The 26,622-nt window shown below is 37.8% G+C and overlaps 4 protein-coding genes across 4 annotated transcripts; 1 reads left to right on the top strand and 3 right to left on the bottom strand.

The window, feature by feature from the left end:
* Window positions 1-5,576: 5,576 nt before the first annotated feature.
* Window positions 5,577-7,434, top strand: GCK72_025393 (uncharacterized protein; the record flags this gene model as incomplete). Its single annotated transcript, XM_053736321.1, has 5 exons — window positions 5,577-5,758; window positions 5,856-6,024; window positions 6,471-6,756; window positions 6,807-7,027; window positions 7,267-7,434. 5 exons carry the CDS (start codon window positions 5,577-5,579, stop codon window positions 7,432-7,434), a joined length of 1,026 nt encoding a protein of 341 aa, XP_053579887.1.
* Window positions 7,435-10,099: 2,665 nt separating this feature from the next.
* Window positions 10,100-11,760, bottom strand: GCK72_025392 (uncharacterized protein; the record flags this gene model as incomplete). Its single annotated transcript, XM_003103599.2, has 7 exons — window positions 10,100-10,201; window positions 10,250-10,370; window positions 10,413-10,501; window positions 10,549-10,739; window positions 10,787-10,898; window positions 10,951-11,127; window positions 11,707-11,760. 7 exons carry the CDS (start codon window positions 11,758-11,760, stop codon window positions 10,100-10,102), a joined length of 846 nt encoding a protein of 281 aa, XP_003103647.2.
* A 9,039-nt stretch (window positions 11,761-20,799) lies between these two features.
* Window positions 20,800-21,242, bottom strand: GCK72_025391 (uncharacterized protein; the record flags this gene model as incomplete). Its single annotated transcript, XM_003103562.2, has 3 exons — window positions 20,800-20,928; window positions 21,036-21,175; window positions 21,221-21,242. The coding sequence occupies 3 exons, from the start codon at window positions 21,240-21,242 to the stop codon at window positions 20,800-20,802; spliced, it is 291 nt and encodes a 96-aa protein (XP_003103610.2).
* A 463-nt stretch (window positions 21,243-21,705) lies between these two features.
* On the bottom strand, window positions 21,706-25,818 carry GCK72_025390 (uncharacterized protein; the record flags this gene model as incomplete). Its single annotated transcript, XM_053736320.1, has 17 exons — window positions 21,706-21,951; window positions 22,224-22,404; window positions 22,453-22,718; window positions 22,766-22,936; window positions 22,988-23,378; window positions 23,425-23,502; window positions 23,551-23,770; window positions 23,818-23,970; window positions 24,031-24,223; window positions 24,267-24,383; window positions 24,431-24,517; window positions 24,567-24,679; window positions 24,971-25,055; window positions 25,356-25,376; window positions 25,425-25,463; window positions 25,527-25,565; window positions 25,615-25,818. 17 exons carry the CDS (start codon window positions 25,816-25,818, stop codon window positions 21,706-21,708), a joined length of 2,604 nt encoding a protein of 867 aa, XP_053579886.1.
* Between the last annotated feature and the right edge of the window lie 804 nt (window positions 25,819-26,622).

Raw genomic sequence — 26,622 nt, 5'->3', positions numbered from 1 at the left:
TTTCAAGCCAATAGTAACTAATAGAACCTACAGAACCTACAAACTCCGCCAAGAACAAGTGTCGATAACACATAGTGGGGGTAACATAATATTTTGTGTCCTTAAACCAAATAAAATTGTTGTAGTTAGTTGTGAGTGACGGGGAAAGATAGAAAGCGGTAGCAGTGGATAGTTTGGAGAGGCTTGAGCAAATAAGGGGAGGTAGGCCCTCTTTTCGTTCTTTTTCTTTCAATTGCATACCTGTGGTTCCGAGCCCAATACACCCGGCTGGTCTGCGCGAACAATGCAAGAAACATAATACTTAGCGCGAAGCAACGCATCTACTGAACGCTGAAGAATCATTTTATGCTCTCTTTCTCTTTCATCGAATCATTTTGACCTCAAATAAGCCTCACTTATTTTGAAATAAAATAAAAAATCAACTCCATCTCAAAAACCATGCAAATAATGAGGCCAACGCGGGTTGATCTGCCTGAATGCAAATAAATATGTTTTGCACTTTTCCTCCACTGACCGCAATCCATTCTCCTGACTGAATCACACAATCAACCGGTCTATGGTCACTCATTGCTTTTTTCTTCCCATCTTTTTTTTTCTTTTCATTTCTCTCTCGGATTCCTAGTTTTTCCTATTTTTTGACAAATGAAACATTGCACCAAGCTTCTTTCATCTCTTTTCTATTATTTTCTTCTCAACTTGTATCGTTTCTCAATTACTAAGATAAAATCTTTTAAAAATTGAATACCGTTCAGAAAGTAAAATGTCAGTGGTGATAGGAGAACGACGACAGCAATCGTCTCACTTGGCACGACGAGCTTCGGTGGATCTAGACGATGCGCCAGGATGCTGTCCGGCAAAACTACTTATTTCTAATATTTTGAGCTTTGCAACGTATGTTTGTTGATAACTACATGTGGAATCCAGAAAAATGGAAAAACGTGGTATAAAACATTTATTTCTGCCACATTATCAGAAATCGAGCAGAAAATTGTGCATTCACATTAACCACTGAAATTGGGTTACCAATTGCACATAACTCAAATATTTGTCTGGACAAAAAACAGAATTGAATTTCCCTAGTCAATCTCTAGTCTATCCATTTCTCATAACTCCAAATAAATTGAAAAATAACCCAGAAATGAAAAATTCTCCGATTTTCAATGAGTTTCCTTTCCAATATTTTTGAAACACTCTCGCTTGTTTTCAATTTTGTTTCCCTCCGCTCTCAACTTTACCTTCCATTCAATGTCATAACTATCTCATTTGTAGAAAACCTGATTTTAACCCCTCTCCCTTCCCGACCCCCATTTCCTGCTACATACCACCAAACAACAGTTACTTTTCCGCCATCTCAGTTCATTTCGTTCACATAATTTGGTCTTCATGATTTAATCAATTCATTTTGTAAACGAATGCGGTGAAAAGTGCAGTGATAAAAATGGAAGGGGAAAAGAGGTTAACGACCAAATTGATTGATAGCAGTATTCATGAAATCATTTCTACTTCCTTCTGTTCCTTCTGTTCTTCATGGCGATGGTTTTTTAAATTTCCTTAGACTTTCAGTACGCCCTATGTCATTTTTGAATAATAAACTTTAGCTGATAGACATCTAGACACCAACATCAGTTTTGAAATTCATATTGTCACGTGGGTTGGTTTCAAAAAGGTTTGAATGAAAGGAATAGAAATGTAGTCTTTGCTTTCTTGAAAATGTGAACTGGTTTTCTGTTTTTTTGAAAAAGTGATTTTTTTTTTGAAATTTGAGTCTTATCTTTAAACGTAGGTGTGAGAAAATTTGGGACCCGCATCCTCTCGGAATTTTTGGAGAAGATTTCTCTTTTCACATATTTTCCCCTTCTTCGTCATTATTAAATTACTTTTAGTCTCATTATGTTAAGGGATGTGGCTACACTGCTTTATAAATTCAATATTCTTAGTTCTTTTTTCTCTCCTCTGTTCCCATAATAGTTGCGACGATGACTAATATCTTAAGACAGTCATTATGTCTTTCATTCATCGTTTCTTTGCTTATCATCAACTTGTCTATGTCCCATCTATGTAAACATGGCACATTATCTGTCGATGGGGACGGGACGGGAGACGGGGCCAAAAACGGCACACCCAAAATTGGACGTTACACGGCTGCCGGAACGATCGAAGTGCTGTAGATAGATTGAAATTTGTAGAGGGGATGAGAAAAAAAGAAAGCGCAATTGAAGAGCGCCGATGGAGGTTGGGAGAAGGTGGACATTCCGAACTGTTTCATTTGAGACTTGGGGAGCGGCACAGGTTGGCTCCGAGTGTACTACCTGGCAGTATTGTAATGTTGCCTCCATCTCATTGAGTCACCTTATCCAGTTTCACCTGTTCATTTTTACTCTTATATACATAGCGGTTTACTCACAAGGGAAGTCTGAGGCTCATACCTCGGCTCGCAGAGACATTTCGCCGGTTTCGAGTGTAGAAATGGATTCCTCGTAGTCAAAAGTACCTATGACCGAATTTATAGATAGTTTGAAAGCCGTGTCACTAAATACTTCCCTTGTTAGGTGCCACTTTTTGTGAAATTTCAAAATCCTGATTTGCAAGGCAAGAGGGTCCAGCTTAACTAACAATGTCTCAATCTAAATTTATTAATAGTGATCTACCAACCTATCAGTCTCTGGTTATGGTATCGATCAACTCTGAAAACGAAAACTGAACTCTGATCACATAAATCGATTCCTAATTGAATATGCATCGACACCAGCACATAAAATTTAGCCCATTATCATCCTTGCAAAATAGTATTTTATTGGCTTGGGAAGAGGGCATTTTTTCACTTTTTGGCAACGTTTTCCATTTACAAACTCTCCACTTTTCGATCAATATTTTTCAACATTTCCTATCATGTGGACATTTATAGCAAAAAGTTTCAGCATTTCTTAGTGGAATCAAAATCAGAATCAGAATATTTTTCCATTTAAGGCTACTTAAGATAACATCAACATAGGGGGAATGACACGTCATTAGATTTTCCCTTCCCACCAATTTTGTCTTACCGTGTGGTGAAGGGTGACGTGGCGGAGGGTCTGGTGGATATAAGAAAACGCGCTCCCCCGCACTCTGCTACCTAATAAGGTGTGTTTTGGCGTTCTCCGCGCGGCATTCCTCCTTCTTTCCCTCACCCGGTCGCACCGGACCCCGTCGCAATGATTTTATGCCAATTTTCTGGGATTCAAGAAGGGATCTACCGAATAGTTCGAATATGGTAAGTGTTTTAGTTCAAAAAAATAAGTTAATTTATTTTGAGAAAAGAGTAAAAAAACCTTCTTTGAAAAAAAATTGTTTGCAAAATTGCCTTAGTTTAGTACAACAACACCATAGTAAATCAAAATAGAAGAAAAAAGAGCTAAGCAAAAGAAAACTGCAAAAATTAGAGAAGAGGACAACTTTCAAAAATCAGCGGTGTTGATCAATCAAAAACTCACACGGCTGCCCATCTCTCTTCCTGCTGCTCCTCTATTTTTCTGTCGATATCCGTCTCCATATGTTTTTTATCCGCCCGGGAGCTGAGAAGCAGACAAAAATCTTGAACAAGATATCCAATATCAGCTCCTTCTCCGGCCTTTTATTCTTTTACACAGAAACGTTGTGTTCATTGATATTGATTTGGCCTGAAGCACAGGTCAAAATCGAAAAAAAAGTTCTGTATATCTAAGTTTGGCGGTTTCCACCGTCAAACCTAATAACAGAGAACTTACCAACCAGAAATGTTTTGAAGGGATGGTTGACATAAGTGAAAAGAAGGAAAAAAATAGTTGAAACGTCAAAACTACCGGACAAAATAGGTCTACCATGTGCATATTTGTCTATTGTATGCATTGACAAGTTTCACTCTCACCTGTTTGAAGAGGAGACAATCTTCTCGCCCCGTTTTCCTCATTTCTCTCTTCCTAGTCCTCCTGTCTCCGAAGTCTCTGAAGAAAAGAAGAGTGGTAGTGTATTATTCTTTTCCTACTTTTCTGTTTTCATCATCATTCCTTCCGTGAGGTGAAAAGAGAAACATTTTCGGTTCCTTTTGTCTTAAATCCGATTATCGATTGATTATATTTGTTTGAGAGCGGGATCAGAGGGCTGACGTTTGCGCTGTTTGTTTCGGAGGGGGCAAGAAAAAGAAACCTCCACTTTGCAAGACTGAACTTTGCAAGCATTTTGAGAAATTTTCGAAATGACCGGCCGTCTTTCTTGTTTGGGTCATATATTTGAGTAGGGTTATTGTTTTTCTGACTTTAAGTTAATTTCAGGCATTGAGAAATGTCTTAACAAATTTTTCCGGTCAAACTTACAGGCAAAACCAAAAAAGCCAAACAACCAGAAAAACCAGAATAACCTACAGTATCCTTCCAAAATTTACGACTTGCCCGAAACCATAAGTTTTGAAACTTGCAAAACTTTTCGAAATGTTTACCATAAAAGTTTCAAGAACGCTTATTCTCAGTTTTTCTTCTATTCTGTCCATAGAAAAGGACGCCCGGTCGCCGCGGCACCCAACCACATACAAAGCCCACCAAACACACACAAATCCATCGGACGGGCCCCCCGATTTGTTTTTTTTTTCCTCCGTTTTGCTTCTCCTTCTTCTTTTCATTTTCCTTTTGTCATTCTCCTCTTCTTTCCATTGCACTTTTCCACTGAATACCTATCATTATCACTTACTTTCCTGTTCATTCTCCATTTATGACGCGGAGCACCACGGCCCAAGTGTGGCGAAATGTTTATATGGGAGGAGAGTTGTTATGTGATGGCTGTGTGTCAACAGATAGGTGTATTCGCTTCGAAAAAAGTTTTTTTTTTCTCCTTTCTCGCTTTTGATTTTGCTTGTGATGACGAGAGTTTGTGTGCTTATTGAGGTGGTATTCTTACTAAAGCGGTTTAGTAATGGATTGGACTTTCCAGTTTGTCTTTTTCTAGAGAATATATTGTTATGGTCTTTCTTATTAGGAGTGACAACAACTTCAAATGGAACTAACTCTGGGACACCCCACCGCATTCCTGATTTTTTTCCAAAATAACTTTTGTGCTCTCTCCTTTTTGGACATTCTCAATAGCACACTTTGCGCACTTCGAAACCAATTTCCGACGCTGCTAGGAGCCCACCAAGTGCCTAATAGTTCGCCACTCACATCACTTTGAGCCAAAAATTTGCAGTGTGGAAGAAGTTAGAATCATTCAGTTGTTTTTTTTTTGCGGCGCTCCGCACCACTCTCATTCTGACCAAAACGGAAATTCGTTTTCCGCAGGTGATTCTGTTCCGACACGCCTACTCATACTTTGCCTTCTTCTTCTTCTCCTTTTTTCTAAGACGTCTTCTTATTCTTCTCAACTTCGTCGTTTCTTCACTTCCATCTTTTCTTCACGTTTCTGACACATCCCTCCTCCCACTCACTTTGAAAATTCAATTTACCATCCCCTTTTTTTGTCTTTTCCGTTGAAAAGTAAATTTCATTCATCAATTTCCAGTATTTCAAATAACCGACCATATAACCAATGAGTGTCTAAGGGTGCGTGGGACCTTTTGAAAAGTGTCTTGCCCAATGTCGGAGCTGGTAGAAGAGCCAGACTTAACGACGGCTACTGATCGATCAGTGCGTTCGGTGTTTGGCAATTTTCGTCAGTTGTTCAGTAGTTGCAGTTTTATGCGACGGAAGAGCAGTGGTGTTCAAATTGACGACAAATTACAGCAGTTGCACCAACAACTATCTACAGAAAATGACGAGTACTGATTTGGGGTCAAAAAAGGGATTACACACAGAGAGGGGGATAATTACACATCAACCGACCTGAATTCACATCAATAATCCATCAATTTTCAGCCGTTCGCGTCGAAGTAAGGAGAGAACCGCAACAACTGGAACTGGCGGAACGGCCGTGGCAAACGCTGCAGATCGAATGTCCAAACGTGTCGCATCAGCGTCATTGGCAATCCGACCACAGGCGAAGTCGTCGGATTTGATGTGTGTATGTGATTCGATTGATGGAAATGTGAGTTGAATTGGAGAATTTTCTGACTGGTCTGAAACACTGAAAACACGATTGAAACACGAACAGTCGTGGAAAAACACAAAAATTGAACAAAAGAAACGTAGTGGGAACTGGAATTGAAAATTTTAATTCATTAAATTTGGGATTTTTGCTGAAAAAGCTTTATTTTGATGTTTTTGTTAACCTTTTTTCCAAATAATCCCCTCAAGTACATTTCTGTGCAAATGCATCATAACTGACGCACAATTGCGGACCTATGGGGTTTTATACATCAACCTTCAAAAACTATCGTTTTAAATGATTCAAACATTGTTTTTAATTACCCTGATAAAATTTCGATGCTGTCTTTAAAAAAATCCAATTTTACATTTTTAAGTTTACAAATATTTTTGTCTAAAAACATTGCGTTCTCACCAAAATGCAATCAAATGACATTTGAATTGCAGACTATCACAAAGTTCACGAGTCAACCAGTTGGAATCGAAAAGCGCGAATGGATCGCTCACAACGTATTAGGACTATTCGAGCATGTCAACGCATTGTGCGGAACATTGACGGAGGTGTGCACCCAACAATCGTGTCCTCACATGAGCTATCCCGGTACAAGCAAAGCGATCTATCAGGATGAACGAGGAAAACGTCAAGTGTATCCAGCAATGCAGTATATCGACTGTGTTATAACACAATGTGAGACAATGAGTCGACAGGAAGAGATATTCCCCACCAAATATGGTAAGTTTTTTAAAATTTTATTGATTAACGAAAATTTGAATTTTCTCCAGGAAACAAGTTCAACGACAGCTTCGAACCAGCGGTCAAGAAAATGCTCCGTCATTTATTCCATTGTATGGGTCACATGTATCTGAAACATTGGGATGTCCTCGGCGCCCTGCAACTGAGTCCCCAGTGTGCCATGGTGTTCGCCCATATTGCGGAGATGGGAAGGATTTTCAATTTGCTGGATCCTAAAGATCAGGAGCAAGTTGATGAATGTGTGATAGAGGTTTGTTTTGGTTTTGTGTCTAGTAAATGGTTGTATCGCAAAAGTGACAAAAGTAATGTACAGTATTCATGAAACAGAACATCTGTTCAAAGATCGCACTAATTTCCTAGCCACACCCTACCTTCTTTCTAATTATACCTAATTATCGTCTATTACCTCGTCTTCCTGTAGTCTAGAATTTGTAAAAAAAAAAAGAAGAAAGAAAATGTGAAAACGTCCGAAGACATCATACGTTACAGGTTCGCCCAATTCTTCCAATAATCTCACAAACTCTATCGCTGGACGACCCGGATCATCCAAACGACAGTGATCGCTCAATACGTGTACCATCATCGAAAAGTGGTAGCTGGGGAGGATACCCATCACCGGCAGTGCTCTCATGCAAGGCGTACGCTCAGACATGCTGATGATGCTAGAATTGATATCGAATTGTGAAAATGTACACTTATAGATCCATACATTCTATGCCTACCCGCTTTTTCCTTATTTTTACTGTAGTAAACGCTTCCGCTTCCAATCTCCTTCCCATCCGCAAATTTTACGTGTCCATCAATCCCATCAGAAAACGAATACTCGAATTTGGTTTTTTTTTAGTTGCTTTTTTCTTATTTTTCCTATTTTTTTATGGTCAATCACAAACTGTCATTTTCTATACCATCCAGCCCAGTTTTCTTTGTTAACCATCAAAAATTGTGATTCCATTGTGTATTGATATTCGAATTCTTTGAATTTGAACCAAAATACGTTTTAGCCGGGGTCAAATGTTTTGTTTTTGGAATGATAGGTACCAAAGTATTTCATACCCGAAATAGTTCATTCCCCTTTTCCTATTCCTTCCAAAAATTCTTATTCTACTCATTTTTTTTCCTAACAGATTCGCACGGGAGCGCTTTGTTTTCTTTTCTCTTCCTATCTTTTCGAGTTTTTAAAATTCTGAACTTCAGAATGTGTAGTAATTTGATTTCCCCCTCCTTCACCACATACAACCGTTATACCATCTTTACGTGTCCTTCAAACTTTTTCTATGTCGGTATTCATTTTGTTCTATCTGAAACTATCGGAATGAAATGAAATAAATTTATTTTTCTCAAATTTGTTTTTTCATTGGAAAAGAAGAAATCATCGAATGGTGGGAAACAAAAAATTAAAGGGATCAAGTTCGCTTGAAGTTGAGAGAATTGTTTATAGTTTCATTTAAAAAAAGTATGTAATAACAAATTACTTTTGAACAAGACACTGGAGTTATGAAAAATACTCACACATGGTTAATTATGACTTTTAGGTTCAATAATTAATTTAAAGTAATTTTCATTGAGCTTAATCAAGGTTCACTGATTTAGAATCTCATCTAAACTGTTAAAAATAAGTTGATCAGATTGCAAACAGTACTATTGAATATCTTTGTATGATGCTTCAATTCGTCAGCAACTGTGCAAAAATAAATAAATGAAACAAAACCACAACTTTTGTGAATATAATCGAGGTCTGAAACAATTGGAAAACAAATCTTATTTTATAGTGTGGATTCAGAAAAAAAAAGTGTTTTGGGCGTTAAATATATTTACAATTTTTTTGCTGAAAGTTGTGACATGATCAATCAGAAATGTAAACCTATCATTTTCCAATAAAAATTTCTGAATGTTAACACACTTTTAAGAAAAAAAACGCAAAAAATGAAGGAAATCCTAAAAACTGCGAGACGTTACGCTGCGTCTCCTCACAGTGCACAGTCTCTCCCCCTCTTTTCTCACGTATTAACATAGCGGATGGCGGAACCCGTGAGATGTTGGCTGCTAGCCGAGAGGTGTCCTTATAACCGGCCGTTGTTTTCTCCCGTATTCGGGGGCGTTCCTGGCTGGTCTGCGAGAGACGGTCAGGTGAAGGCGATGCATAAGTGGGCCTGTGAGCCTAGGCATGGTGATTCAGAATAGACAAAAAAGAAAAAGCCGCAAGGCAATAAAACTTTTGTTTTCTTCACTCAAATATTTTAACACTGTTTGGATACTAACTTCAAGTAATCGAAAGCAAATCGCAATCTATAAAACTTCAACCTCATAGCTTCGTAATTTTCGAGACTAAAAAAGAATTCTTGGGAGTAAGTGAGAGTGTTTATCAATATCAGATTCCTGACTTCACAGTATTAAACTTCAACAGAGTCATTGTGGTGGGAACATGTTATGGAGCTTCTAAAATAACTAAGATCCGTCAAAGAAACCTTCAAAATTTTATGGAAGAAGATTAAACAACCATTCAACAAAAATGTGTCTAGTGACCGTATAGAAAACTTCGAAACATCTGGATATTTTTCTGTGAAATTTATCAACATCTTTCTTCAGCAGAAGACTGTGGGATCAACTTTATTTTGAGTCAAAATCATGAACTGATATTTTCTAAACGTTTTTTTGTAAAAACGTGTTATGTTTCTGAAATGAGACGTAGCTGTCGCCTGTCTGAAATAAAAAAAAACTTCAACTTGTGGTGATTTTTCAAAATGCTGTTGAAAAGAGACTAGCGCGAATAGCACAGCATTGTCAAGTACTTTATAATGGGCTTCAGTTTCTTAAATGAAAAAGTTTTACTGTTTAACGATGGTAACTACGTATCATACGAATACCAAAACTCACCAAAATTGAGAGTCTGAAGAGTATCTCCAGGATTTTTTGAACTTGGGTTAAGTTTTAGTTTTAAGTCTTTTTTAGGTATTTTTTATGTTATAAAATATTTTTTCATAATATATAGTGTATTTATTTATTAAAGAAGCAGAAGCAATCAAACGGTAGGGGAAAAGCAAGACGTTAATGGAAACAAAAAACATTAGGGTTAAAAAAATGATTCAAGCAACGTATTTGTATAAACGATTAGAGAATGCGGAATCAAAAAACATTGGTACTGTTCAGAAAGATTGTGATGGCTTCACAGTTTAAAAAAGCATATTATAAACTGGTGCGAAAGCAGAAAACACAAGAAGTATATACTGAACAATTGAAAAGTACAAGAACTTTAAAGCAAGAGAATTAAAACTTATATAAGCACTGGAGAAGAGTTTTATGATAATATCTGATAAAGGATGGCTCAAAGCTTACTGAACAAGTTTTCAAAGTTGCGTGGGTGGAGTGGATCTGGAATCGCCGAGAAGTCATTCCAGTGGTTGAGAGCCAATACGTGCATGTCGCGCTTAATTAAAAGGTGATTAGAACGCTTTATTTTTCTTATTAAAGTTACCATGCGGATCAACTTGCACAAGTTGCAAGCCATCATTCTCTCCGTGGTTAGAAGGAAGTTGCGGTTTTTGACATGCCAAACTTTGTAGGTTTTCCACAAAAAGGTGTGTTGTTTGAGAGTTCTGACATATACAAAATTTCTTAGGAATTATGTGATGACTCACTTCTCAAGATCTTTTCTTCCTTCCGATGTGACCTTGTGAATCAAATTTTGGTTAGTCAGCTCAACTTGTGGTAGTTGGAGGTCCAAGAACTAAAATTATAACATTGTAGGGAAGCAAACCCTAGATATTAACATACCTGCACGAATTCATGGACACAATCCCTGGTGAACTCGATACGTTTGATTTCGTGGTTCAAGATACGGATAGACGAGCGGAACAGCCTTGCAAAGTTGAATCTCGGATTAGTAATGATGCGGTGAACAAAGTCACCGTTTTCCGGAATGATACGCCCAAGTGGATCGATGAGAAATTGATGGAGCATGCGATCTACAAAACTGTTGCTTGGTTTTAAAAAGAAACCAAAGGAATTATACTTCTGCAGCTCTTGTAGACTCCCATGGTGCAGTTGTAGATAAACTGCATGACTACTGCAGCACGGAAGACACTGTTCTTGATGAAACACATATGAGTGTCCATTTCGTTAGCCTAAAAATTGTAAAACATTGGGAATTCCTATAAATGAAAAGCTCAAACTCACATTATCCTTGAACATTTCGCACCAGTCCCCATGAGCACCACGCAAGACGCCCGAGATAGTGTCTTGCTCGACGAAGGCAATCTCGACTTCTTTTATGAAGGATTTCTTGAGAATACCATCCGAAATACTGTCACAAAGCGATGCGACTTCGCAACTGAAGTTGCAGTCGCGACGAGTCTGAAATGTAACTGGTACAGCTCAATAGGTTATCAAGTTTTACTGTTTTCAGTGGAAAATGACCAACCTTCACAATGCATTTCGGTGCCGCCCGATTGCCCGACAAACATTATTTTGTATTGGTTGGAGAGCGCAAAAATATTACATAACTTTTAAAATTCATCAATTTCTGCTGGGACACTACCATGTAAGTTACAGGTAGTGAAAGCCGTTTCTTCCTGAAATCGACTAATGTCAGTGCATATTAGCGAAATGTTGAAGCTTTTCACTTTGACAACCTGATACATTTCAAATAGTGTCCCTACAAAAATAGTGTGATTTTTTTGTTCTGTTTAGCCAATTTAAATTTAAGTTTTCCATTTTTTGAGATACTGTAAATACTTGATGATGAAAATAACTGTTTTAATCCGTGATGCAAAATAACCAATAAAAATTGACGTAGGGAAGCCAAACAAATTTATTTTTGGCTTCATAAGAATTAAAGGACAGATTTCAGATTATCTTAAACACGCAGACAACCATGTTTCCTATTTTAAACATTTACTAATAATAATAAAAAAGTGGTCTCAATGAACTTACACAGTAGCATCTCTTGAGTTCGTTGTCATAACGGTCCTGGAGATTCATGGCCATTCTTGAACGGGACTTTAAAATATAAAGATTCAGATGAACCCAGTATTTATAGTGTTAGAAATCCGTGGGTTGAGAGAGATACGTCAGTTTCGACAAGAAAATGTGAAAAGGGAAGATTGAAAAATACTCGGTTTGAATTCAAATTTATGGATAAATGGTGCAGCAGAGAAACGAAATTAAAGTGTCCGCCCCCAAAATCTTCCTCAAAATCTGGAAATGTCAGAAATACTATGAATATGCAGATAGGAAGGTTGTGTCCAATTAAAATTGAAAAAAGAAAATCCCGAAAGGAATGGAGAAATAGATGGAGACCCATAAATCTTAGCGGTATCTTAGCCCTATCCATCTTTTTTTTTCTTTTTAAATTTAAATTAAAATTTGAGAAAAAAATCAAGATGACGGTTGATTGAAAAGTTGATTCTTTATTTAAGGTTCTGTGGGAGAAAAATGAAAGCACCAGGGAAAGAAAAATTGACAAAAAGCATTCTTAAAGTTTTCTGGTAATGGAAAAATGAAAAGGAACAAAAATTTTCCACATGATTCACAATACGCATATTTTGAAAGAAAGTTTCGTTGTTTTGTATCTGCAAACAAAAAAGTGGAGAATGATTTTGTTTTCACCGGAGACCACAACTAGCTTATAATAAATTGGCCAAATTTGGAGATGAATCATGTATGTACTTTAGGATGAGTGCATTCGGCTGGTTCTGAATGCCAACTTACTGGAAAGAATCAAATTTCTCAACTTTCAAAATGTTAGAACATGCAACATAGTCCACACACAACCGGAACAAAAGTTAGCACCCACCAATCCTTCTTTTTTTGCTATTCTAAAAACGTACATTTTCGAGTTGCACTAGTCTCTCCAAATAAAAAAGAACATGCCGACAAAGATAAAGTGTTCTGAGCTCTTTTCACATTTTTTTTTCGAAAAAGCATTGAAAGAAGACCCTTGACAATCGGGGGAAGAGATGTGTTGGGAGGTCGTCGTTTTTTAGAAAATAGAGTTGTAGTCCTAAAAAAACAACTACACTTGGTCTAAAACTCTACTATGGCTGACACCATGACTTAAATCAAGTAAACGCTCAATTTTCAATAAAAACAGTGGTTGGAAAAGAGAAACAAGCAAAAAAAGAACATTCGCCAGTTGCATGATCGCTTCTGTTGAACATGTTCAATGAGATCGCCACACATTATTCATTGCCAAAGTGCGTCACAAACAGAAGTTTTTTGTAGAGAAGCGTTTTTGTTGGATGTGCACAACACAAAAGCAAAAAAGAGCATAAAATGAATGGAAGAAGACATGAAATGGAATAAACTTTTAATTCTCAGTTTGCGCTACATACCGCCCTTATTAGTTTCGTTAGGGCTTCATTTCGAAAAGGGATGATGTTTGAAAAGTGTGGATTCCAAATAAATAATGAGTTTCAGGGATTGGAGGAAAAGGCATCAAGAAGCAAAACACGTGAAAGTGAAATCGGATTGGACTTTTTTCTTCAAATATCTCAGCAATCCGGATAAACTTTTATAGAGAACTGGGAATATTTTATCTAAACTGTTATAAATATATGGATCAACTGACGAACGGTATAAACGTATCGAACGTCTTTGAATAGTGAAGCAATTTTTCCAATTTATGTGCAAAAATCTATAAACACAGTACCGACCGAAAAGATATCATATTTTGCCTTTTTCAGTTGAAAATTCCTAATTTTGAGAGTGTGTCATAGTAAAACTAACTGTCCTACAAAATAACGTTTTATGGATTGAACATACCAAGAGTAGAACTCCATTTTTGTAGTTGACAATTTTTTCGTACGGGCACTCCTTAGCAAGTTACATATCGACAAAATTTTCATTTTTAGTAACTCGCTTGTTTTATGTCTTCTTTTGAAAATCCTAAATAGAAAAACTAGTGGTTTCAGATGTTTGCGTCAAAAAGTATAGCGTGCCGGATAATCTTTTGATGTTTCGCCACGGAAGCATTTTTGGACAACGACTAACTATAGTGATAGTTGTACGTATGAAAAATTAAAAGTCAGAAAGCTCAGAACAGTTTCCGCAGTTTTTTCACGTTTTGAAATCACAACATTTATATTTATTGGGACAAAAGAAGAAAAAAAAATAGATACAAAAGACACAACTCATCAATTTTTTACGTATACTGCAAATGATTCTTGCGAAACCCGATTCCTAGTTTGCAAAGCTGGATTGGTAGATCTGTAATCCATAAACCGCAGAAAAGTTTAGTACTACGGATAATGTGTTTTCTGATGTTCAAAAATGGTTTGTATGTTTGGGATTCATATTTATTGCTGTATACCAGAATAAGACCTACCTGAACAAGACAATAACAGTTGGAAACAGAAATATCGCCTAAAGAAACGTTAATAAATGTTTTCAGAAACCATTACTACATCAATACCGGATTTAACAATTAGAGAAGATTTTTGTAATCAGTTTTGGTTTGAATTAAGTTTTTGGGATGGTCCCTTTAGTATTTTTGAATTTATTTGCTAACCTGAACCATAGGACCGAAAAATTTCAAACATTTGAGATTTGAAGAAAAAAAACAGCAGATGTATAATACTGTCTCTTGACACTAAACTCTTAAAGTTGATTCTTTAATCAAATAGAGATACTTTTTTTAAGTGCAGGGACACAGGAGATACTTTTTAAGTTAAGGGAAACCTATTGACGGAGCAATAAAGAAAAAAAAAGACGAAAATCGTTTCGAAAACTTCATCGATCGGCAATCTGTGGTTATTAAATAGATTGTAACACTGATTTGTACACTTCTTCTGTTGAAAATTTATACATACCATAGCTTGCTTCAGTTTGATGTACAACTACATTTTTTCAGCTTAAAACTACAAAAAGTAGTCGTATAGCTGAGGACTCTTTATCTCTGTACATCTAGATTTTTTAGAACAATTTTTGATGCTGTACTAATTCTCTGTATACAAATACATTTTTACAGCTTAAAACTACAAGAAGTTATCGTATAGCGGAGGACTCCTTATCTATACACCTACAATTTTTTAAGCAATTTCTGATGCTGTACTGAATCACTGTATACAAATACAAATTCTTTAATAGATGACATTTTTTGTCCTACATTGCACTGTCTTAATCAAACGGTTTTTCCAAATATCCCTTACATAAGCTTTTCTGTGGTAAAGTAGCCCCGGAATTTTTTCAACGATCATGATAATTCTTGATTTCCAAATTCCACACCAGCAATCGTATAGCAAAGTTTTTGTTTTCGGCATTTCCTTCCAAGATGTTATGATAAACAAATTTCATTGAAGCAATAACAGTTATTACACCTTCGTCTAGATTCTAATTGTTTACAGTCTGTCTTCGCCCCCCTTGCCATCTTCCAACACCTTGTTTTCCTTGCCCCTTCTTTGTTTTTCTCCGGTAACTCTCAATACGATTTTTGTTGTCTTTTCCTCTCTTCATTCCTATTTTTCACTCCTTTTCCACGTTATTTTTCCATTCAACGTGTGTTTTTGGGTTAGTAGTAAACATGTTTTCGTAAATGTGCGACCCCCTTTCACCAACACTAATACCACCACGTGCTTGAACGTGTGCTGAAATTTTTTTAGACGGATTAGATTGAAGTGTGACGGAATGTTTTATGCGAAATATATCCAGAGTTTTCAATATGACTAACGTCATGCCAAATGACACAATGATGTGAAAACCTTTAGGATTCAAAATTGTTTACTACAATATCACAGGAATTCGTGAGTTTGAAATGTTGTTTGAAATTGAATTTTAACTATGATTTCATGAATAAACCTTTGGAAACCAAATAACCAAATCTCACACCAATTATAATGTTATTTGAATCAGAAAGTTCATTTCGGTTAGTCGGCACAAGACACCTCGCGATATCAAGTCTATCGTTTCTCATACCCTTTTCCAAAGACGACTAAACTTTTGTCAGATAAGGTCAAATACGGTCAACGGAAAGGGAAAAGAGAAATGTGACCGTTCTCTGTCTGTTCTGTTCCGTCTGAGACGAAAGATAAAAGATAGAAAATATGGAATGTGTTCACTTCCTCCGTCTCCCTCTCTATGTTCGTCGAATGATCTATTTGAACGGGAGAAATACAACGAAAGACCCATTAAGTCTTCAAACCCAACGACCTTATGCTTTTAGGTGGATGAGATGCGGAACACCTGCTTGGCATATTCGTAATATCCGAGCACAAAACGGACTCCAATTATATGTAATCCAGGCGCTCTTGGATAATTGGAGATTGCAAGCACTAAGACAGATGGCGGCGGTGCCAGGTCGGAACACCGGTATGAAGATATGAAATGGGCGGTGGATTAGATTAATGAATGGGATACGAAATATGAAAATGCAAACGAGCTACGGTAGCTTTCGGCAAGTGATGAAAGAAAGCTTCATGTTGTGGAAATGTTGAGATTAAGCCAACATGAGGAGCATATTTTGTCTAAACTATAAACACTTTTATACGGCAAAAGAACAATCAAATCTTTTTAGAAGTTTCTGGAATTCCGCTGAATTTTGAATGGAATAATTGAAAATCCATAAATTTTTGTTGATTCTCAGGCTTGCTTTTTCTCCTGAAACCGTCACACTAGTAGAGGCACCAAAGTAGATATCAGACAGAAAAAAGAAAATGAACTTTGGCCGTTGAAATTGTAAAACTTTGAGAGTGTGTCATGGTAAGTATGAATGTCACACCCAGTAGGTTTCTAATGAATCGTACATATTAAAACTTTTCCAACGGGCTTTTGCAACTGTGCCAAGGCCCAACACAAACATTCTCTCTTACAGATAGTGCCTCTTAAACAGTTTTGATCATTTCATGACGACAGCCTAAAATCGCATTATTTTCCACTGAATTTGACCGATTCGAGGGAGAAATCACTTTGTCGATATGTAACTTGCTAAGAAGTGCCAATACAAAAAGTTGTCAACTACGAAAATGAAGCTCGACGCATACATTGAAATTCTACTATCAGAATTACCATGACACACTCTCAAACTTGGACAATTTCAAATGGAATCGGCCAAAGTCTATACCTTTTTGACCAATACTGTAACTCCAATTCTCAAGAACCCAGATATGCTCTCGTCTTGATCTTTTGATAACATTACCAATTACACATTTCGGATAGTAACACCATCTGGTTCTTATGATGAAGTACAGCACGTGTCTCTTTTTCTGTGAAAATCATTCCCATATGTTTGAAAAAACGATGACACTGAATTGTTTAGCCAGCTTCAGATGTTTTGTAGTTCAGTGGTCATTTCAGAAGATCAAGAATTAGAATGAAGATCAGATCTTAGGGTCATTCTGGCAAAAAATCTCAAATTCCCTCATTAGGGAAGTTTCATTTTTCCAATGTATCCTGTTAGGAGGAAAAGTGAGAATTTTATCTTTTTGCTTACTTAAACTTAGAAAATACATGAAACACTGAGAGATACGGAAATCAGGCTCACTGAGATATTGCGGAACTCTCAAAGCTTGATAATTTCCGGTGCGGGTCTGAGTTTCATGCAAATCCCGATGTATAAAAACAGTATGCTTTCACTGCAGCAGGTTTACCTCATATTCTGTTTGTGAACCTAAATAATTTGTGGATTCAGTAAGAATTTGGCACATTTTCAGCCAATACTTATCCTGAAACCCTTAGACTGTTTCATCATTAAGCCTCCAAAATGTCCAATCACAACACAAACATTGAATCCAATCTTGTGATCCTTCTGACTTGACTTGTGATACTGACTTGTGATAGTTCTTCTGCTGCAATCAATTAGTGCCATCAGCAATCAACACCAATTATCTTCTCCATTTATCATATCATCTCCCAGACATGTCACTCCCAATAAGTTACTGTCACATATCCATACGCATTCTTCAGTTTCCCTCCGTTCCCCGGCGCGTCAAGTACTATTCCTCAACTTTTCCTCGACTTCTCCACTTTCACAATACTCTCTCCCCGGTTACTCACAAATGTGCGGTGAGTGTCGGATGGGCGTGCGCTTTCAACATAGTGAGTGTAGAAGGCGAACGGGGGGCCCCGGGGCGAAACCCCGCCCCCGAAAAGTACGACGGGGCCGCTTCACGTGACGCAGAGATCGATGCCCCGGTTAGTGTCAACGGTGAGTGGCGGAGGGCGCGAGACGACGAAACGTCCGTCGTGGTGTGTCTCTCTTCACTCGGGGCGCGTGGCTGCTCATTCGGTCTCGCAAGCGCACCAGCGAGCGGTCGTCTTCTCCGCTTCCTCCCCTCCCGCCTCGACCCCCCGTTCCTTTTCAACTGCCCTCTTCCCCCCTCCTTCATATCATCCCTCACCCAAATATTCCTAATTATTCCTCAGGAAGTTGAAGTGCGAGACGAGCCCTGACTGGGATATGAAATCACGTGAACAGCGTTCTGAGTACATGTCTGTACCCGTAATTTTCATAATCCAAGCCAGGGTTCGCCGCTGAAAGCATTCCTTCCGTGTGCTATGATTGTGAAAGAGTCCAGACTCGGAACGTCGCATGGGACTCGGCAGAAACACTTGGGGTATACTTCACAGAGTAACTATACCCGTATTTGTTTCTGCTGAGCCCCTGACACCAGTTTGGTACTTCTTATCATGATCTGAGGTGAGTTGGAACGGAATTCAGTTTCTGTTCTTGGCGAATCCATTCCGGGTGTACCTCACAGCAAACCTGACGGTACCCGTAATGCTTCCGCTGAGAACCGACTGTTACCACCATGGCTTCTTTGATTCCTCCCAAGAGGGCACACTTGGCAACTTGCCAAACTTTTTTGACACTCACAGGGCGACAGACGAAAGGAAATAGTACGCCAAGAGTGGAGAGCGGCAGAAAAAAAGGCGAGGCGACGTTCGACAGGACACGCGGGGTGACAAGAAGCAGCGCGAACGGGGAAAAGACACTGCAAACGAACGAAGCGGAGAGAAGGAGAGGAAGGGACGGACAGCCTCCGTGTGTTTACAGCTAACATCGACCACACCACCATCACCCTTCCAATGAGCCACGGGTACTACGGACCGGCGGGGACAACGACGGACGGGAAGGGGGACTAGTTGGTGGAAAAACCCGAGAAAACGAGAAGAAGAGCAGTAGACACCGGGGGGAAGGGGACACACACACACTTTTCTTTTCGATAGGCCAAAAGAAAAGTGCGACACAAGGGAAAAGCAAACAGAACAGGCGGCGACGGTTAGGCGGGTGTCGATGGAAAGCAGCACGATTAAAAGTGTTGCCGGTATGTATAAAGAGTTTCGGGTTGTGTTGGAGAATGAGTTGAAACAAAACGATTTTATTTGTTCAGATGAAAATAGATAGAATGGCGGGAAGCAGGAGGAGGGTAAAGATGGAAATCTGAAAACTGAAAAACTGAAAATCCTAACATCCGAATACCTAAAAATCTCAAAGCAAGAGTAATGGAATTGCGTCGAGAACACCACCACAACATTTCAATGAATCATCGGATAGTGCAAAATGTTCCCTTGTGATGAAATTATTTTTGGCTTACGAAATACCTTCCAAATAGCAATACCTTCGTACTTTCATATAAGTACAACTGAACCTTTCCAAAAGGTTTCCAGATTTACAAAACCATCAAAATGGCATCAGACAGAACCTTTAGGATTTTTAAAACCCTTTTAAAAGGTCGTCTGCCCACATCTATTTCAGGGAATGATAGAAAGGCGTACACACTCCGCTAATCCAGAATCAGTCTGAAGCGATATTGGTAGGTTTGTAGTAGCCGTAATGAATTCCGAGCCGCTCAGACAAGTGAGTAACTAAAACGCATTTGCATATACATATACTTGCAATCCACTCTCGTCCCAAAACCCGTTTTCGTTTTCCTTTTCGTTTTCCTTTTCCCGCATGCATTTTCAATTCACAAATGGTGGAGTCGATTTGGCAGTAAGCAGAAGGGCTCCTCCTTCCTTACTCGTTTGTCCTCTTAGTTCCAAGCATATCCGACCGGCTAAGCGACTCGTATAGCAGAATGGAGCAGATGGATGAAGGAAATGCACATCATGCTTCTATAGAAATGGTTCGGATGAATGGAACACTACACCAGATGAGCCGAGTACTAAGAGAGAGAAAGAGATAGAAGCCGCTAATTGAAAAAATAACAAAGTGAACACTAAGGGAGCTCTGAGTACATAAAACGGTTTGGAAGGGATAGATAATTGATCAAAGTTCGAGTGGTTTGGCCCAAAACTTTTGTGGTGAGAGATTGATATATCACATATCAGAAAGGTTCAGTGTGTTTTGATCAGGTTGGGTAATCTGAAAAAAAGAGATAGGTAGATAGTTAGCTAGCTTGTCTGACAGATCAAATCATTCATCCCAAGTTTTTTCATCATTTCCGACTGTGAATCAAAATCCTGTTCCTGCAAAACGTCCTTAAGGAAATTGTCCCTTTTTAGGGTTGCTATGTCTAACGCTCTCTGTTATCTTTGCAGTTCCACGTCATACCTCAGACATCAACAAACGATGAAAACGGTGTGGAAGAAGAGGAAAACTGATCGAGACTTTCGATAGCGCATAGATACAAATCAGGCGGCATCGGGGTTGACGGTACGCCGGTCACACAGATTCCATACAAACATACATTGTAAATTATCGGACACTGCCATCTTTCTTCTTTTTCTCTCTTCTTTTCCTCCGGCGACTCGTGTCAGGTGACTCACGAATTACCGACATAAGAATGACCTCCGGTTCAAGGAGGCGAACTTTCTATGCAATCAGTTTGGCTTATGAGCAACGGACCGTGAAGTAACAAATATTTGAGAATGAGCACTTGTCGATCATTATGTTTGTAATGCTCATTGGCTTAACTTAGAAGAAAAACTCAGCAAATTTTCTATGTTGTATGATTCATATTAATTGTGCACATCAAAGTTTTGCTGGAGACAATGGAAGATACATTTTAGATAAGAAAATTCAAGATAAGAAAGTACATCATGTACAACATAACATAATGCAACATATACCAGGGGCCATATATAAAGTTATTAAGCTTGAAGTTGCATGGGATTAATTTTGTATCCTTGATGAGTTAAAACAATATGTCCGACATGAATAATTCCCATGGGGTCTTCAACGAAATTTGCCAAATCTACAAAGTCCTCTCTTTCCATTGTCTGCAATTAAATTCATTAAGGGACCAGAACCCATCTGTTTTCAATTTCTCAGGCACTCAGCGCCCAAGTGAGCTAAGGGAGTTCTATAGTCTCAAGATGGCACTTACAAAGCATTTGTGTCGTATACGAAGATATGGTTCCGTACTGAACATCTCTACCTCGCTGCCGTCCAATGTGAAGTGCTCTCCATAATCCACTGTGGTCTCATCCAAAAGGTCGTCAGAATCAAACCAATTGAGAATTGGAACTGGAATATATTATATTGTTGCACTAAAGATAAACTATTCATTACCACTTGAGAAATCCTCCTCCATCAATGAAACAATTGGTAGACCTTCTTTTTTGAGAAACCCACAATGGACGGATGCTCGGACCCTAGTAGTTTCCGTGGCTCCATAAGAAACCAGCAGTAAAAAAAGAAGTATCAAATACATGTTTGAATGTCTCAAAAATGAATTTCCGGCTTTTTGTTCCGGTCTGCATGTTTTGTACAATAGGATGAATCATCTGAATCATATGTATACTGCACAACTATTTTATTCAATAGAGAAAAAAGAAACATATTTGGACCAGAACCCAGGGTTGTTGGAAAATGACGCATCATGTTGGAATGTATGTAAGCTTGTTGTGTACGATAGAGTGACATATGTAAAAATAAGAATAAAAACAATGCAAAGGTGGGTGACAATGTGTACGGGAAAGGTGGAAGAGATCGGTAGAACTACAGTAAGATTGATGGTTGGGGAAGGGAAAAAATACGAAAAATAGTAAAAATGATTATGAACGATGCGTACTACTATTTCTGGTTCCAGTCGACGACTGACGTGGCTTTTTTATAGATTTCGAAGTAATTTCACAAATAATTTGTTTAATTTCTTGTCCCTGCTCTTCACCGTATCGCTCACCAAGAGCTCGGTCCAATTGAGCACATGTACTTTGAGAATGTGTATCTGATCCACTATCATAGTCACCATCCTCATCCAATTCCTGGGAGCCACCTGCACTGGAGCATGGAACTGTTTCCTGTAAACTATTCATATAATATTTTTCAATTTTCTACACTCGATGTTAACCTCTAATCAGAATTACTATTTCGTAACATCGTATATTTTATGTTACATTAAAAAACTTATACTACATTGTTCTTGCTTTTTATATACTTTTGGTTTACATCAAAAGTGTTGAAAATCGACACGTTTATTCTATTCCGGAAATTTGTGACATAAAAAGTTCAAAAATAGATTCTATCATTCTTCTGTTTCAAAAAGTTCATCTTCCTCATCTACGAACTGTACCTTCGAATCTTGCATCGTAAGAGATGTATATTTGGGGAGCCCTCCATCTTCTGACTGCACACTCAGGTACCCATAACTTTCGTCATCCAAGTTTAACATTACAGTAACCTCTCCGCGGATCTCATTGAATTCTGGCCGGTCCTCTGGTTTCTCAGCCCAGCATTTTCTCATAATGTTGAATCTGCAAAAAAATATTAGTATGACTTATCAAGACATCCTTAAATCTTACATCTCATTTGGACACTTTATTGGTTGTGGCAATCTTCCTCCCGCTAGCAAATGTTCCAGCATATCAACCTGTTGTACCGTTGGATACGGTACATCACCCATTGAGAAAATCTCAAAAAGTAATACTCCGAACGACCAGACGTCACTTTTTGCAGAGAATTCGTACAGTTTCAATGCTTCAACAGACATCCATTTAATTGGAAGACGCCCTCCTTTAGCAGTGTATAATGCTGAATCCATGTACCTGCATAGTCCAAAGTCACTGATCTGGAAACATCCGAATAGTGAAAAAGTTATTGGAAAAAGTGGAATACCTTGGCAGTGAGACTTTTTGTGAGCAGAATGTTACGAGCTGCCAGGTCTCGATGAATAAAGTTTTTAGACGCCAAATATGACATTCCATCAGCCACTTGCCAAGCGATAGACACCAAATCTTTGATGCGAAGACACATGTCAGCTTCCACTGGACAGTCATCAGTTTTGTTCTGTAACATAATAAATAAATAAATCTGGAATTCAAATGCAGTCAGACATACCATGAGCACATATTCCTTATGCCTTCTCAAAAACTTCAGCAAATCTCCTCGTGAGCAGTACTCCACAATAATCAAAGGCTCATATGGATTTGAAACACAACCGAGCATACTAATAACATGAGGATGGTGTCCAAGGCGTTTCATAAAATCAATTTCATGGAAGAAATCCAGATGGTTTTGTTCATCTGCGTGAGCTGGAAGTTTTTTCACAGCTGCTTCATAATGGCCGTTGTTTTCAGACTCCACTGTCATATTCAGACTATTATTGACTACAAGAAGAGGAATTTTTCCTTTCACAATTCCCTTGAATACGTTTGCAAATGCACCGTTTCCAAGTAGGTGGTCTTCTTGGACCAGCAAGTTTTTGGTGTCGATCTCCCAGATATCTTTTCTGTAAATAACTTTGATTAATTGATAAACTTGGAAGAAAAACTTACTTATTGGCATCCGCAAGTGCTTGTATATCCATATAGTTGTTGGCGGACGCAAAATGAGACCATGCTGCTGGCTTGTCCCTAAAAGTTTGACCTATAATAATGAGAACCGCCAAATTTTAAACCCACAAATCTTTGCAACTACCCATCTCCATATCTTTAAACTGTTTCCGTTTACCAAGCCATTTCTTTCTAAGTTCAAAGGTTTGCGGGTTGTGATTATCGTTTGAGAAAACGTTCATCCTCATCATAGCCATTTTTAGTTTTGCACATTTTAGGCAGCATACGAAGAATGCAATACAACAAATTGTCAGACTGACACATGGGATTCCAATAATTAAGAGAAGTTCTGTAATTTAGGAAATACATTACATTTTTGACATTGGTCAAACTTACGCCAATCAAATTGACTTGGTTTATCATCTGACGCGTTGTCCGCCAGGCATATCTCAAATTCATCAAGATCATCTTCTTTGCTTCTATCGACAATTTCACAGAAGGATCTTGGATTCATATAATTGCACCCACTTAATATATTTTCGAGGTGATCTGGAAAAAATAGTTTAGAAACGGAAAAAAACAAATTATTACATTTTTGAGGCAACTCACTTTTCTGATCTTGTAAATACTGATCAACAAAATAGAACTTGACAATATACTGTGAATCGACAAAATTGAGCAGTAGATCAAAGAATGACGTCATAAAAAGATTACTTTCACAGAGGTCGCCATAAGTTAAATCAGTGAAAATATTCAGAATAGCGCCATCATTTTTTATAGGGTTCTTACTAACGCATTTACTCTGAAATCAAACCATAAATTAACTTCATTTTTGTGTTACTTACCACTTGATCCAAAAGTTTAAACATTCCATCACCCGGATTATCCTGATCACTAAAGCGGACTAACGTTTTAGAGTGATTGAAGTATGAGATGGCTCGTTTTAATGCGACCGAATTGAACTGAAGCAGTTTGGTTACACTAGAGGTTTCTGTTTTTTTAGACATACGGGATAAATGAAATTGCATTCGTTTAAAGAATCTCCGCCAGGATATAAATACTGTATGAGACTTTTCGCACTGCATGAAGATGTGGTCTGAAATCTCTCAATGACATATTCCAAACAAGAATGGAAATACACTCACCCCGTCTATGAATCTCTGAATGCTTCTGCAGTTGTCTTCCATAGTTGTCTTATTTTTCAGAATTATAGCATTTGTCATCCTCCATGTTTTACATTCGTTAGATTTTACTCCTGCTGGAAATTAATGTTTTCAGTAAGTGAATCTAACATCAGTAAAGGAGGCAAAAAGAACAATTCTCGACGACGCAGTGCACTGCACACCTGATCGGATTATCGTAAGATTTTCGCGCCAAACAAAATGTCATCATTGACTTTTTTCCTTTTTCTCTTTTTCAACAAAGTGAAAATGACTAGAGAAACGAAAGATGATTGCAGTTCAGTATGCAGAAAGTTTTCTGGAAATGATGTCATTGATGACAATTCTAACTTTATCTATTGTAATGATAATGGAAAAGAAAACAATACCTAAACAAGCGTCAGATATGTTACCACTGAATTTCCTTCGATTTGCTGGGGATGCAGCAGCATTCAACACGCATCCTTTACCAACCTGCAATAACAAAATTGAACAAGCTCAAAGAAAGACTCCGACTTGACTGCATTAAATCAAAACCCGTTATGAAACATGTTTAGTTTCATCAATTTCCATCACTTTTGCTGATTAAGTAAAATTTTAATTCGATTGATATGTAGTTCACATTGTAGCGTTCAAAGGTTATGTGTTTTGATAAAATAATTTGAACTATATACCAGTTTTTACTTTTTCAAAAATCCGAAAATTTTGAAAAACATGTTTCGAAGAAAACGAGCAAATTTTTTTTCGATTCAAAGTTAGTCAATAACAACTTACGGTTTTGAGCGTCGTGGAGGTCTGAAAACAAAAAAACTTTTCATATTAAAAAAAATTGAGTTAACTTACCAATGGTGTTGATGACTGAGAAATTACTGTTGCATAATCCTGAAAACAAAAAATATTTACAGTTTCCTTTTCAAACATCAAGCAAAAAACTGAAATACTTACTTTTTCATTTTCCAGCGAATCTCTTATCGATACTCGAGACTGAAAATCAAAGTTTTATTTTTCTTACCATATGTTTTTAATTGCCCACCTGTCCATGACTTCCGGCAACCAAGAAAACCAAAACCAGAATAATTGAAAATCCACCCAGGATTTTCATCACTCTTTTCTTGTCGGCAAAAAGTGAGGTCGGCGGAGACTGTTCACGTGTTGGGTTATCATAACGGTACTTGATGAGGTGGGAGTAAGGAGGATTAGTTGAATCGATAAGAAGCGTTTCCTTGGGATGGTGCATGACGAGGAAAGGCGAAACCTTCAATTTTTCATTTCTTTTGAGGTTTCACAGAGGGGGAAGGTTTATGATTAAAATGTGACCTTAAAAAGAGAAGTGAAAAAGGATGGTTACGGATTAATTGTAAGTAGTGTTTAAATTGAAAAATGACAAAAACAGGGTGGTGTTTACAGGAGAACATTCTGGATGAAAACTTAGAAGACTAAATTTATTATGAAATGAGGCACGAGTTACAGTACCAGCCCAAATTGTCGCATATTTTGCTTTTTTTAGTTGAACATTTCCAATTTTGAGAGTGTGTCATAGTAAAGCAGTTTTACTTACAAATAAAATTTGGATCGAACAGATTAAAAACAGAGCTTCGTTTTTGCAGTTGGCAACTTTTCTGTACGGGCACTTCCTAGAGAGTTACATCAAATTTAAATGTACCGCTCAAAAATCGCACTATTCGATCCCTGAAAAGTTATGATGAGGGAAAGCTAATTTTACCATGATCACTCTCAAAGTCTGGCCTTTTTTACTGAAAAAAAACACGGGATATAATTCTGGCCGGTGCTGTGTTTCAAGAGTTTTCATGAAAAAAAAAGATTTTTTCACAGCTACCATTTTTTCATCTGTTTTCTTTTCAAAGAAAAGAAAAGAAGAAAACTCGAAATATTCTTGTCCTGGAAAAATAGAGGCTGATACATAAAACATTCTTACATATCTATAATTTTGAACTCAAGCTTTCTAAAACTTTTGAGACTTTGGCAGCCTTCATTTAAGTGTTCAGCTTTTCAGTATATATCTCTTTTCTTTTTTAAAAAT

This window comes from Caenorhabditis remanei, chromosome X (genome assembly GCF_010183535.1).
Source record: "Caenorhabditis remanei strain PX506 chromosome X, whole genome shotgun sequence".
Taxonomy (NCBI): Eukaryota; Metazoa; Nematoda; class Chromadorea; order Rhabditida; family Rhabditidae; genus Caenorhabditis; species Caenorhabditis remanei.
Note: the sequence above shows the minus strand (reverse complement) of the source record. Positions and strands in the feature narration are given on the sequence as shown.